This window comes from Bradysia coprophila, chromosome II (genome assembly GCF_014529535.1).
Source record: "Bradysia coprophila strain Holo2 chromosome II, BU_Bcop_v1, whole genome shotgun sequence".
NCBI classification, from domain to species: domain Eukaryota; kingdom Metazoa; phylum Arthropoda; class Insecta; order Diptera; family Sciaridae; genus Bradysia; species Bradysia coprophila.
Genome location: NC_050735.1, coordinates 1,663,294 through 1,677,587, shown reverse-complemented (window position 1 = coordinate 1,677,587; position 14,294 = coordinate 1,663,294). Strand labels below are relative to the sequence as shown.

Sequence of the window (14,294 nt, the reverse complement as noted above, 5' to 3'; positions counted from 1 at the left end):
TTTCTCACACTATCTTTTTATAAAATTTGGTGTCAGCCGCCTTCGTAGTTGTCTTAACATGTCCTTTCAGAACTTTGGTCTTAACCTGTTCTTTCAAAATCTGGGTTTGTAACACATTTATTGTCTGTCATCGTACTACAACCGGTGGTTGCTCTCTCCATTTGGTTCACATAAATTTAGTATTGAACACACTCCTCTGTGGATATCATCGGTGTGTGGGATGACGTGTGTCAAACTCAATAATCTACTGCTGCTCAAAGGTTTCATTTTTCTTTTGCAAACAATTTCTATTTTTTTTTGTAAAGGTCAGCGTAGTTCAATTGCCCCAATTTCTTTTCAGTAATTCGATTAACAAGAATAATTAAGATTTTTGCAATCGAAGTAACGAAAATGTTGTCGTCGGGATCGACAGTGAGTGTTGGTGCGCTGAATTCCTATGGGAATTCGGGAATTGATGTTGGTGTGGAATATGCTGGAGATCCAGCCAGCGGAGGCTTTTTCCATGCTGACTATAAGAAGTAAGTGTAAATGTCAAAGAAAACTCGGGTAATGTAGAGTTCGGTGGGGTGAAATGATTTGCTATAACGCCCCACTTTACCAGTTCATTTGTCACCACTATGAAGCATTTCTTAGCTACTAGTTCGCTGATTATGGATTATTTTCGCAGGCACGACGATCTAAAGCAAATGTTAGACGGTAATAAAGACAGTTTAAAGTTGGAGGCCATGAAACGAATCATTGGTATGGTAGCCAAGGGACGTGATGCGTCTGATCTATTTCCAGCTGTTGTCAAGAATGTTGTTTCCAAGAATATTGAGGTCAAGAAACTAGTGTACGTCTACCTAGTACGATATGCTGAAGAGCAACAGGATCTGGCTCTTTTATCTATATCGACATTTCAACGAGCCTTGAAGGACCCGAATCAGTTGATACGGGCTGGAGCGTTGCGAGTGCTATCAAGCATACGAGTTTCAATGATTGTACCGATCGTAATGCTAGCGATCCGCGATTCAGCATCCGACATGAGTCCGTACGTTCGAAAGACTGCAGCGCACGCTATACCCAAGCTGTTCAGTTTAGATGCCGAACAGAAGGACGAACTAATTTCTGTCATCGAGAAATTGCTCTCAGACCGCAGCACATTGGTTGTCGGATCGGCCGTGATGGCATTTGAAGAAGTGTGTCCGGAACGAGTGGATCTGATCCATAAAAACTATCGAAAACTGTGCAATTTATTGGTGGACGTTGATGAATGGGGTCAAATTATCATCATAAATATGCTGACGCGATACGCCCGCACCCAGTTTACCGATCCGAATATAGACTACCTCGAGGAAGAAGAGCAAAATAAACCATTCTACGACGAAACATCGTCCGAATCGGACAATTCAACATCAAAATCGTCCAAATCGCCGAAGAAGTCGTCTTACACACTTGACTCGGATCATCGTTTATTGCTGCGGCAGACGAAGCCTTTGTTGCAGAGTCGCAACGCATCGGTCGTTATGACTGTTGCACAACTGTACCATCATATTGCACCCAGAACAGAAGTAGATGTGGTCGCAAAGGCACTAATCCGTTTGTTGCGAAGCTACAAGGAAGTGCAAAGTGTCGTATTGACTTGCATTGCCTCGATGTCTACCCAACGAAAGTCAATTTTCGAGCCTTATTTGAAATCTTTCTTTGTGCGAACCAGCGATCCAACGCACATTAAATTGCTGAAATTGGATATTTTGACCAATTTGGCAACGGAGACCAGCATTTCGATCATTTTGAGGGAATTTCAAACGTACATTAGCAGCAGTGACAAGGAATTCGTTGCTGCAACTATACAGGCAATTGGACGATGTGCTGGATCCATCAAGGAGGTTACTGAGACATGTTTGAGTGGATTGGTACACCTATTATCCAATCGTGATGGTACGCTAGAATTTCTTAACGTTTGAGTTGCATCGTCTTGCACTGAGATTTTTTTTTAACATTTTTGTTACAGAATATGTCGTTGCTGAGAGTGTTGTTGTCATCAAGAAATTGTTACAAACTCAAGCTGCCGATCACTTCGAAATCATCTCTCAAATGGCGAAACTCTTGGACTTTATAGCAGTCCCTGCTGCTCGAGCGTCTATTTTGTGGTTGATCGGTGAATACAACGAAAAAGTTCCGAAAATCGCACCGGATGTCCTTCGTAAATTGGCTAAAACATTCACTGACGAGGTATGTCTGAGAACTCTTGCACGTTTTTGCCCCCGTACCAAAGACTTACCCTTCGTTTTTCATTTAGGAGGACATTGTGAAATTGCAAGTGTTGAACCTGGCGGTCAAGTTGTACCTCACTAATGCTATCCAAACTGAACTGCTGTGTCAGTACATCTTCAATTTGGCACGTTACGATCAGAACTATGACATTCGCGACCGTGCACGCTTTCTGAAACAATTCATTTTTCCGGCTAGTGGACAACCGACAATCCTGTCTCGGAATGCTAAAAAAATATTTTTGGCTACAAAACCAGCACCGTTGTTGGAAAGTAAATACCAGGGGCGTGAACAATATCAACTGGGATCGTTGTCGCACTATTTGAATATGAAGGCGAATGGTTACAATGACATCCCGCTATTTCCGGAAGTGGCACCCGACTCATCGGTCAGAAATGTTGAATCTCCCGTTGAAGCACCGGCAGTTGATGAGCCTGTACGCATGACCAGCAAACAGTCGAAAGCAGCAGCTAAAGCTAAGTCAAAATCATTCTACTCGGAGAGTGAAAAGAGCTCGTCGGAGTATAGCAGTGATTCGGACGCAAGTGATAGCGAGAGTGAGTCGACTGGCGAGAATGGAACGCATGATAAACATGAAGCATCTACCAGAGGGAAAAAGAGTTCGTCCGAGGAAACGGAGGATAGTGACAGTGACAGCAGTGACTCAGATGATTCTTCCAGCAGCGAATCAGATAGCGATGACGACGATGCTTCCTCATCAGATGGTGAAAATGTTAAGAAAATAACAAACCATGCACCAAAATCGCAAACCATCCAAGGAAACGGTGCAAAGCCTGAGAAAAGTAATTTAGATTTACTGCTGGATCTGAGCGATATAACACCGGCTGGTCCAGTTATGACCCCGTCACTTGGTGGATTTTTGACACCAATGACACAAAACACTTCCACTCCATCGAAAAGGATCGAGCTGGTCGGTCCGAATCACATACCTGTAAACAGCACCGAACTGATTAACAAAGTGAATGGTTATGGCCTTGGAGTTACGCATAGATTCACGCGTGCTCCGCATCTATTTTCGTCTACAATGGTTTCCATCGAGCTTCTTTTTACAAATCATTCAAACGATGTCATCGAAGATATTAAAATCGGCGAGAAGACACTGTCTCCTGGCATGCAATTGAATGAATTCGCTGCAATATCGGCCCTACCACCGAGGGCAACGGTACAAGGAACATTGGGCATTGACTTTAACGACTCGAGTCAACCGGTTTCGTTTGATATCGTCACCAAAACCAACTCATGCCGCGCTACCATCAAAACAACAGTTGGCGAATTCATTCGAGCCGTTCTAATAAACGAAATGGTCTACAATGAGGAACGGTGCAAATTGCGCGGTATGAACGAGCATTCGGCCTCGATTCCATTGAATACAACGATATCCGATGTGCGTCTGCTGCAGCAACGCATTTACGAATGTGCCAACGTTGCCAGTGTTCCGTCGTCGCTGCAGAACACTTTGCGTTTCGCCGGTCAAACGTTGTCGTCGCAGAGTTTAGTGCTGGTTACGGTTGAGATTGGCGACGAAAAGGCCACGGTTATGATCAATTGCGAGAGAATGGTTGTCGGTTCGATGTTGCTGAATGAAATTAAGGCTGCATTACGGAATTAAGTTTCCTGTTTAGACTTTATTGCATTTACGCTGAAACATTTTACTCGATGCTACATTTACACTAGCTAACTATTTTGTCAAACAATAATTTTTTTGTATAAAACATATTTTACTCTATAAAGCAATCTATTCGTGATGTCACAGTTAACGGGAGTTTCTTTTACGGTTCCTGATGGATCCACTCAAAGTGCGACGTTATTGAGAAAAGTTTGAGCGTTGAGAGTGGAGAATTTAATGAGTTATTTTCCACTGTCCCAACTTATCTTTCTTCAATTTAAAATTTCTGTTCAACGACCTTAGCCCTCAAAATCACGCTCGGTAAAGGCTTTACATCAGGCAGCACCATTTCCTGTCTCGCTATTGGATTATTCAACAACGTATCCTTCGTATAATATTCCAAAAACAGTCCACCATTCATCAGATGTTGATTCACACTGATAAATGTCTCAAAGCCTAAGTCTTTCGGACTCTGCGCTATAGCCGCATCAATCATTTGTATCCAGAAATAGGTCATGGTAAAGTGAAACGTTGTCTTCCGTGCTATCGGACTGGTTTGTATGAAGTTTTTGATGCCGTCGAAGATTTTATTTACTGCCACACGACGCTCGTTGCGGGTGAGATACAGCCATGCCATGCGTAAGTGAGTTTTGTGTGACCAGTTTGTTAACGTGCACGATTCGAAATTGTTCAGAAAATCGTCGTCGCTTAGTTCGACAACTGATGGTTCCTGGTGTTCCAATGGTTTCTCCACTGCACGGGTAGACGATGGTACAATACTCGGTAAATGCTTAAGATCTGGTAAAACGACCATCGTTTTTGCCTGGTCACTGAACAACGTTTCCCGTTTATAGTAAGTTAAGGGCAATGCAGCTTCGTTCAATAGTTGTGGATTCATTAGCAGAAAGCCTGCAAAATCGTTTGCTAAAGTTGTAGTTGCTTCGATTGCATAATGAACGATTTGAATCCAAAAGTAGACCAACGTCTCATTACAATCGGTATTGTAAGCTTTGATGCAAGGGAATATCAATTCGATGGTTTTTCGTCGACCTATCGTTTTCAAATAAATCCAAATTGACCGCAGCAGCACCCTGTGATCGAAATGTCCCATTTTTCGGCTCTCCAACTTTTCAATGAATTCTTCATTGGTATCGTCATCGACTTGTGACAACCATAGCAACGATTTCTCTTCGAACAATTGGTCTTCCATTCGATTAGAATAAACATACTCCGCAGCGGAGAGTGTCGGCGATTTTATTGCATTTACTAACCAATTCAATCCTTCGTACAAACCGATACCGGTCTTAGCTGAGCACGATTGGACAAACCATTGTCGATGTTTGAGTTCATTCAGTTTCATTTCGTTGATGATATTGTACGGTTGCAGTCCGTCATCAACATCCATTTTATTTAAGTAGATCAGCACTGGCACATTATGCAGTGTCTCCTCTCCGAATATGCGCCACAGTTCGTCTTTGATTTCCAACCGGCGATACTGGCAATTCTCCTGCGAGTCAATAACAAATATTATTCCTTTGGTATTGGCAAAGTAATGCCGAAGCAATGGACGAATTTTGTCGCATCCGCCCACATCCCATATCGTTAGGCTGGAATTGTTGTGTTTGATTGTTTCCACGTTGAAGCCGATTGTGGGAATAGTTTGTAGGAATTTATTCAGTTTAAATTTGTACAGAATGGATGTTTTACCGGATGCATCGAAACCCAGTATTAGAACTCGGTACTCGGGTGTACCGAATAATTGGGTTAGCATTTGACGAATCTGTGAGGTCATCGTCTAATTTATATCACTTTTCCAAATATCAAACAAAACACCTCAGCTTGCTATACGGCTACGTGTGTTGATAATGTAATTTCTGGTAAATCGTAATGACCAATACAACTGTTTCAGATACAAGAGATTGGTAAATTATTGTCACTATTTTTTAGGTATAAAACAATGTAAAACACTTCAGCCTCTTGCAACATTAACTGTTTGTTATCTGTTCTAGCTTCCAGTGATTCAACAAACGAAAAGTCACGTCAGCTGGTACTGTAAGTTGATGTCACATTATTCGTAGAGTTGAAATTGCATTCGAAATTTCCCACCTTGATGTTGAAATACTTAGCACACTCGTTATAAGTCATTTGTATAGTTTGTACCCTTTTTACTTTTCCTCTGCTAGTAGGTAGAAAGCAATGAAAGTGTAAATTTGACCTATGACTAACTAAAAAACTAGTCAAAAACTAGATTGACATTAGATTATACGTTCTTGCTTTGAAAATTTTATTTTGCCAAGTGTGAGAGCTGTAAGGGCTGTCTGTAAACATAACCACATACGAAGGTCGAAAAAGTTACATTTGGTACTTTACTGACTGCCCTATGCGAAAGTTGACCATTGCATAGCAGTTAACATCCTGCCAAAATGATCCATAACATCCAGAATAATTTCACTTCATTTTTCTTGAATTCCTACGTGATAATCAACTTCCGCATGGGGCAGGTAGTAAACCCGAATACATGCTGCTATGTAATTCATTAATTCGGTAAATATTTTGGATATAAGCAAACTCATGAGTGTGTTTTTAAGCAACTTGCTTCGATAACTGTTTTTCGACTAGTTTCGCAGTTTGCTCGGATATACACTCGATATTTGTCGAAAAAACAGTTGCTCAAATAGTATATTTCAACATACCCCAATACACACAAGATGTGTGTGCACGCGCGGGCGAAGCCCAAGCGAAAACACACATCGAGTGTGTATTGGGGTATTTTGAAAGTTATTTTTCTGTAATAGTGAGAGTGTGTTGGTCCATTCCTTCCCAACCGTTACTTTCCTTCTCGACCGTTTACTTTCCCTACCAACCGATTCATATCATAGCTCACCAATACACAATAGCACAAAAGTTAGGTATGCCTACTCACCTCAAACAAATTTTTTGTCTGTAAAAATGGGAATTGTCGATACGTTTTAAAAGTTCAATTCAAAATGAAAATCATCACCTTAATTCTGTTTGCACTCCTGGACCTAATGTTGCAATTGCCAAAAGAGCAAACAGAATTGAGGTGATGATTTTTGAATTGAACTTTTAAACGTATACTTGCCAACAATATGAGTTCACTGTTCTGATGAAGTTACTATCAACAATTCCCACTTTTATAGATAAAAACATTGTTTGCTCAACATCCAGCTGTTCAAGCAAATTCTATTTTATTCTAATACGACTCAGACAATAGAGACTGTCTCAAAATATTGATCAGATAGAAAATTTACACGATTTACATAAAAACGTAGTCAAAGATTTAGTAGGAAAAACCTTAAAGACAAAAGAATAGTAAGTGCACTACTCAAATCCTTTCGATTTTTATTTTATTTTGTTTTGGCAAAATTTTGAATTTTCTTAAAAAAAAACAATTTGTCGAAAAATGGCAATTCAAACAAACCCACACAACGCATTTATTTTAGGTAAATGTTGTGAGCAGGATATTCAGCCAGACATTTAATGATTAAATTGTAACGACTTTCAACAGAGGTCAGAGTTGTATAGTAATTTTTGTATAAAAAACAAGTTCGCTTGCTTATTATCAACTTCTTCAAATTTTATTTCGCATTTCTTCAAAATGTCTCACACAATAATACAGTGTTAAAAGAGCGAAAAAACAGTAAAAAAAACATAGCTAACGCCGACCCGTACGAAACACCTATTCATATCAAAAGCCTTTAATGTGAAACTCTTCATTTCTCTTACTTCATTTTCTTCTCTGCTGAAAAACTATTCTCCCTTTAAAATCACTTACATTATCCACTCTTTGCCTTGTTATCATATACAATTAAATTGCCGGAGGCAATATAGACAGCCCCGTACGAAGACAAATTTCATAAATTCCTATTTAAACAGCTATATACCGCTATATTTAACTATATTTCACTATAAATAAACATTTCACAGATAAATATATGCTATTATATAGCTCTATATGCCTGTATATAGCTCAATATAGCTGTATATAGGTATATATAGATGTCCGTATATGGAATCCCTGAAACCCCACACACATAACAAATTATTTCCATGTTAACAGAAACTCTCTAAGTATCATTTTTCCCAAGATATTTCTATTTTACTAAAATCCAATATGGCCGCCGGCAGCCATTTTGTTAGGAGACCGGAAATAGTACCGACGCTTTACATTCGTTAATACCTTTCAAACAAAAAAAAATTCATGAAATTCGGTCAAAATTTACTCGAGATATTGTCAAAATACACCACGTTCACTGTACTTCCGAGTAGCCAGATAAGAGCTCACTCCAAGAGACCTAGCTCACGCTCCGGAGAACATAATTTCATAAAAAAAATTTTCCCTGATTGGTACGGTCAATACCTATCTAATAAAGCTAAAACAGACGAAATATGTTCAAATGTGGCCGACCTACAAGCAAAAACTGCTTGCCGCCCTGTGCCTGTTCCACACCAAGGGGTCTAACTCACGAGTCGGTCATCCGATTTCCATTTTTTTTGTCGATCGGTATTGTAAATACCTTTTATTTGACGTATCACTTACAAGTTTAACGTTTAAATGTCCGGAGATATCTTCGAAAAACCGTAAAGCACTTATTGGGCCACAGCTCGGGAGGGGTCGATCCAAAATCACTCATCTTCGAACTTAGCCTGTCTTTTGACATTACCAAACGGGGAAAAAAAAAGAATTTTCAAAATCGGATGCGTTTTACTCAAGTTATCGTGCAGACAGACGGACAGACGGACATTTTTTTTTTCGCGGATTTGGCATCTCTAGACAACCACAATAGGTTTCCCCTTACTCAGGGAGTCCAATTCGACGTGTTACAAACGTATGCGTAAACCCATAAGACCCCAGTACTTCGTACGGGTCTAAACAGCTAATCTACCTTTGATTAACTGATCTCGATGATCAGTCAAAATTTCTACTCTTTTAACAGTAAAAAGACACTGTTGAGGTTGGCACAATAGGATTGAATGTTTGCAGAGAGTGAAGACTAGCTAAATTTGGACCGAGTAGCGGCCTTAGTCGAAGGACCCAAATTTAAATTATTTTTCAACCAAATTCTATTCGGAGTTCGATTAGCTTACAAATGAAACAAAAATTGGATGAAATTCCAAGGACATCGACCCAGAGAAACTTAGCACTTAGTGACATTTTTTTTTGGCTAAGACAATCTTCAAATCGATACAAAAATGTAGATTATGTTGTCTCCTTCATTTTTGTACATTTACACAAAAATTAGCCATCATGGCTTCATAGTTAAATATCGATTTGAAGATTGTCTTGGCCAAAAATATGTCCCTAAGTTCTATACTATAGGTCAACCAGATTCAATTCGGTGTTCGATAATAACTAGAAAAATGGGAGTAACTCGAGTTAATAAATAACACCTCAATAAATGTAGTTAGGTCGCTAGAGAGGGTATATTGACGGATTGTAAGGTAAAGTAAAAATAAACATTTTTGGAATGACAATTTTATTATGCTATACAAAACTTTGTTATTGAAACAAACAAGTCAAAGCACTCTCAAGCACCGCCAGTGCTATAAGCAAGTCCATTTAACGAATCCGAAATCTGATACGGGTGCATTCAGTGGAAATTTTAATGCAAATCTTTAGATGGATCTATACCAAGTTTAGCAGAAACTTCGGCAACACACTGCATAATAGCTAAGGCAGAATCGCATCTGGAATAGCCACGGAATCGAAATTATATTATTGTTGGCACAATATAACGAAACACTTGAATAACAACTCACCGGTCTCCTCCACCAACGGACTGGCATTCTTTGCCAACACTTTCGGAATTCTTAACTTTTGTAGGATCGCCGGATCTCTCAGCCATTTTTACACCTCCTTCAACTGATATCTTGCCGCCTACCATCTATTGTTTCAAAGAATCGATTACATGTCGCTAAAACGAGAGTAAAAGAATAGTCTTACAAGGCCTAGACTCTCCATAATGCATGCATTAAAACATTGTCCCGGGCGAGTTGTCGGAGGTATATGTGCCATAGCTTCCTGGACATCACTATCCGAAGCGCCTTCTGCACTTTTACACTTTCCAATTAATTCGGCAATCATCGCTTCCTCTTCTTCTCTTGTTAATGGCTACGAGTGGAAAAAGTCAAGCGTTTGAAATTTTACAATTTTATAACCTGTTTCTATTGATGAGCTCTGATCGTTCACAACTTACTTTAGCTGCAGCCGCCAGCACGCAAGCTAGAAGCACAATTTTAATTACAAAACTCATTTTTGTAAATTTTATTTTGAAAACACTGAGCTTCAAGAGTAAATTCTTCGGGGATCGTTAGTGAATAACTGGCGAAATGATTCTATTTGCAAATCAATTTATAGTAATGATAGGACCATTGCAAGTATAATTTATCAGAAAAAATGATTATCAATCGTTGATAGTTTACATTTTGGTGTTCCTCTTCGTTGGTTACCGGTTGCAAACATAATAATTTCCAATTTCCGTTAAATAATCTCACAGAACATTACAATGATTTGTAACCTAGAATTCGTAATAGAATGAAACTGCTAGTCATTACATATTAGCATATCTTATAACAAAAATATTTTCAGAATAATAAGGTCCAAAAGGTCTGAGTGGTCGTCAAAAGGTGGGATCTATTTTTTTTCTAAGCATTTTTTGAGAATGTGTACATGATCAAGAATTGAATATGAAAGTATATTTTGCAATGTGAATCAGGAAGTAGAGGTATTTATTACAGGGCAGGGAGAGAAAAGTGAAACTCGTCATGTTTTCTAACTTAAGTTAAAATCTAGATTTTTCTGAATTTTGGCTAGCCCCCGCGCTCGCAACAAGAAAGAAATACTAAAATAAAAAAATCTAGATTTTTATTTGTTAAACAAATTTTGTGTGAATCATTCACAAAACACAGCAACAATTAAAACAGAAAATTAGTCCAATTTCATTTCTCTCCACAGTCAGACTTACAGTTCAAAGACCAGGTGTAGCATGTACTAACCTCTTACTTATCGAAAGACATTTATATCAAAAGCAGGAAATGGTACCTTTACTCCTGTGGTCTATAAATATAATCAGTCCAGACCTGACCCACCCAAATATGAGTAATATTGTGAACAGCAGTAATTCTGTATACAAAGTCGAAAGTCACTCTTATAGACAATCGAAATAATGAATTAATTAAACTGAAAATGTCAAATGATACCCGACCAATTTGTCTTTTATTTAATTAAATTAATAATTACTAATTCAAATTATTCGAAATAAAAATCTAAAGCTAATTAATCCACGGCTCTGACTATAAATCGAATAAGAACTTCATAATTTATGTATAACTTGGTGATTTTAAGAAATTTTCTTTAATTTTTTAATTAATAATTTTCTTCATTTTTTTATCAATAAAAAATGGATTGTCTTTTTATACTATAAGATTGTCTCCACTGGAAAAGCAGATTTCATGTTATTACCAAGGTTCTTTCAGAACTTTGGTTATTACCAATCTCGTAGATTCTTAGTGAAGTTGACATGTTCTTTGCTTTGAGAAAAGGATCTACTTCTACACTAGGCAAAAGCTCAACATGTTTTATCTGTCAAAAACGGTCCCTAACAGCCGATGTTTGTTTACATTTTGTATGGAGAATTTTGAAAACGGAAAATTGTTAAGGGCCGTGTTTGACAGATAAAAAATTTCGAATTTTTGCCTGGCATAGAGCCTTTTGCTTTGAGCATAGCTTTGAGAGATTAGCGATGTTCTTTTTTCAAAAATAGACTCGAACTCAACGAAAATTAAATTTTGAAAACCAGACAGCCCAAAAACAGGAGGAAACTGAAACCCGACCTGACCTGAATCCAAATTAAACTTTTGAAACCTGTTATTCTAACGATCGTCCAATGGAAGTAACGGTTGGAGATAACCTTGATAACAAAAGAACAATAATCCGTTCATCCTTAATATTAGTGTCACAATACAATGTCTAAAGGACTCTGAACTTTTTAGCTGATTTCCTATTTTATGCTAAAGACGTTACAGACAAAAAACCACGCCGAGTAAACTGAACTACCTCTTATATATAAGGCCTTTCCAAGATGTTGTTCATTCGTGTTTTCTAAATTAACGGATACAAACCCGAATAATGTCACAGAAAGGTTCAACCACATTAAGTCGCTTTCTCATTTTCATTCTCAACGTCTATGGACTGTTCCCGAAATCGAATGGCCCCGCAAAGCTCTACTGGATATACTCATACGTTTTTCATTTTTTCATTTCGCTAGTCTTCGTTGGCTTTGCTCTCGCATATATTGCCATCAATATAAGTGACATTGAAAAAACCACCGACGCCCTGTACACGACATTGACGATATTGGCCTATTTATTTAAGATCTTCAACTATTACTATTACAAGGAGCAAATTGTTAACTTTGTACCAAAGTTGTACAAATTACAGGACGAAAATAGTCCTGAGGAAGTCGAACTGTCGAATGTGTTGGAACGAGATGTTAGCCGTCTGTCGTATTCATTTTTATTCGCTGGACATCTTGCTATCGGAACGTCATGCTTCAAAGCGTTCAGTAAAACGAATCCAGAGATGCCGTTGGTGTGTTGGTATCCAGTCGATTGGCAAAACGATAGAACATCATTTTGGATTGTTTATCCGTATTCGGTCTTTTGTGCCTTTGCCATTATGCACATCAATATAACGCTTGACTGTTTCTCATATTATTTGATGGATACAATAGCTACGCATCTTGTCATAATTGGAAGACGAGTCGAACAACTTGGCCAAAATGTGAAGCATGATGATGAGATTGAACAACAGAAGTTCATAGTCTGTGTAAAAAAGCATCAACATTTAATGGAGTAAGCAGGACGTGTGACTTAATTGCAGTCAATCAATACCTAACTTTCTAATATTCAATTCAGTTTGGTTGTCGAAATGGAAAATTTTTTATCGATCCAATTCTTTGCTCAAATATGCTTAAGTGCAACGGTCTTTTGCAGTGGTGTATACCAAATGACTAGTGTAACACACAGACGGAAAAAATTGACTTAAGTCAATCATGATCTCACTATGATCTCTTATTTCTTTCAGATGTCGATATCCGAACATTTACTCCAATTTCTATTCTGTTTCCTCTTCATGACATGCATTGCAATTGAAGTCTTCTCGTACACATTCTTCGGCAACCGAATATTAACCGCTACGAATACTTTAACAAATTACACTTACTCGTCCATTTGGTATGAAATGCCGGTAAGGTATCAAAGGCATGTGATGCTATTCATGGAACGATTAAAGAGGAACACCGTGCTTACAGCCGGAAAATTGTTTCCACTGAACTTGGCACTGTTTACAACGGTAAGTAGAACTTCGTCAATTAAAATTGAATAAACGTAAACGATTTCCGTGAACAGTGGGGGCTTACAAATAATGTTTCATCTTCCTTGCCTGCATCCTAATTAATCGATGAAAGTTTATTTGTAGGACCTGTTCTTCAAAATTATAAAAAAATTCAAGAAGTAGATGCAGCAGAGTTCGAAATATATAATTCTGTCCAACCAACGCACTTCAAGCAAAAGTGGTACTCTAAATAGGGTACTGAAACTTGACAGTGCTCCATACAAAATTTTACACTGTAAAAAGAGTGAGTGTTAAATTTCATGCAAAATAGTACTCTATTTGGCAGCTGTCATTAATAGCTCTTTTGCTTGATGTGCGTTGTTAGACCTTTGTTAGTCTCTTTTATGCTTTGTTGGGTAGAATTGTCCACGTCCGTTTTGCTCCATTTTCAGATTATGAGTTTCTCCCATCGCCTGTATGCTCTAAGAAAATCGGCAGCACGAAATGACTAGTCTTTTGAATAACAACTGACCCAAATGCAGCTTTGTACAAAATGTAATTGAGAAGTGGACATTGTGGAGCCCAACGTAATGGGTTACAATACCAATGAATGTCAACACTAGTTTCAGACTTTACCGCTTCAGCCTCTGATGTGGATCATTTCTACGGATAAGACGTGTTTTGTTGTTATTTGTAGTGTTGTTAAACTTACTGTAGAATACTAACCTACATATAGTGATCAGTCCACTATATGACAGAATAATAATAAATAAAAAAATTGCAAATGATGGGACCTTTCAGATACAAAGCGTAGGTAACTTAAGGAAAGGATAGCTACTGCTATACTTGTCTTTCATTTTTTATGAAGGAGTTTCATGTTCTGTGTAAATTGAAATGTCGGGACACAGGAGTTGAGGAAGTTATCGATTTGAGATGGACATGGATATGGAGACAGATGTTTGCAACAAAAAAGCTGACCTGATAAATGCTTCAAGATCTTACCAATTATTTCTCGGTTTTATTAGGAACTACAGGCAGTTACATATTAACAGTGCAGGG

General features: G+C 38.2%; 4 protein-coding genes across 4 annotated transcripts; 2 read left to right on the top strand and 2 right to left on the bottom strand.

The window, feature by feature from the left end:
- The first annotated feature begins 168 nt into the window (after window positions 1-168).
- Window positions 169-4,031, top strand: LOC119076112 (AP-3 complex subunit beta-2). The gene is made up of 5 exons (XM_037182812.1): window positions 169-260; window positions 341-518; window positions 668-1,920; window positions 1,994-2,214; window positions 2,282-4,031. Exons 1-5 carry the CDS (start codon window positions 221-223, stop codon window positions 3,881-3,883), a joined length of 3,294 nt encoding a protein of 1,097 aa, XP_037038707.1. The 5' UTR covers window positions 169-220; the 3' UTR covers window positions 3,884-4,031.
- On the bottom strand, window positions 3,880-5,927 carry LOC119076212. The gene has a single exon (XM_037182904.1). The coding sequence runs from the start codon at window positions 5,670-5,672 to the stop codon at window positions 4,158-4,160; it is 1,515 nt and encodes a 504-aa protein (XP_037038799.1). The 5' UTR covers window positions 5,673-5,927; the 3' UTR covers window positions 3,880-4,157.
- A 3,441-nt stretch (window positions 5,928-9,368) lies between these two features.
- On the bottom strand, window positions 9,369-10,259 carry LOC119076031 (general odorant-binding protein 28a-like). The gene is made up of 5 exons (XM_037182691.1): window positions 10,099-10,259; window positions 9,846-10,013; window positions 9,662-9,786; window positions 9,450-9,589; window positions 9,369-9,411 (listed from the first exon to the last, which is right to left on the bottom strand). The coding sequence occupies exons 1-4, from the start codon at window positions 10,153-10,155 to the stop codon at window positions 9,505-9,507; spliced, it is 435 nt and encodes a 144-aa protein (XP_037038586.1). The 5' UTR covers window positions 10,156-10,259; the 3' UTR covers window positions 9,369-9,411; window positions 9,450-9,504.
- Window positions 10,260-12,029: 1,770 nt separating this feature from the next.
- LOC119080323 (odorant receptor 33a-like) lies at window positions 12,030-13,354 on the top strand. Its single transcript, XM_037188643.1, has 4 exons — window positions 12,030-12,754; window positions 12,818-12,917; window positions 12,987-13,253; window positions 13,310-13,354. The coding sequence occupies exons 1-4, from the start codon at window positions 12,030-12,032 to the stop codon at window positions 13,352-13,354; spliced, it is 1,137 nt and encodes a 378-aa protein (XP_037044538.1).
- The last annotated feature ends 940 nt before the right edge of the window (window positions 13,355-14,294 follow it).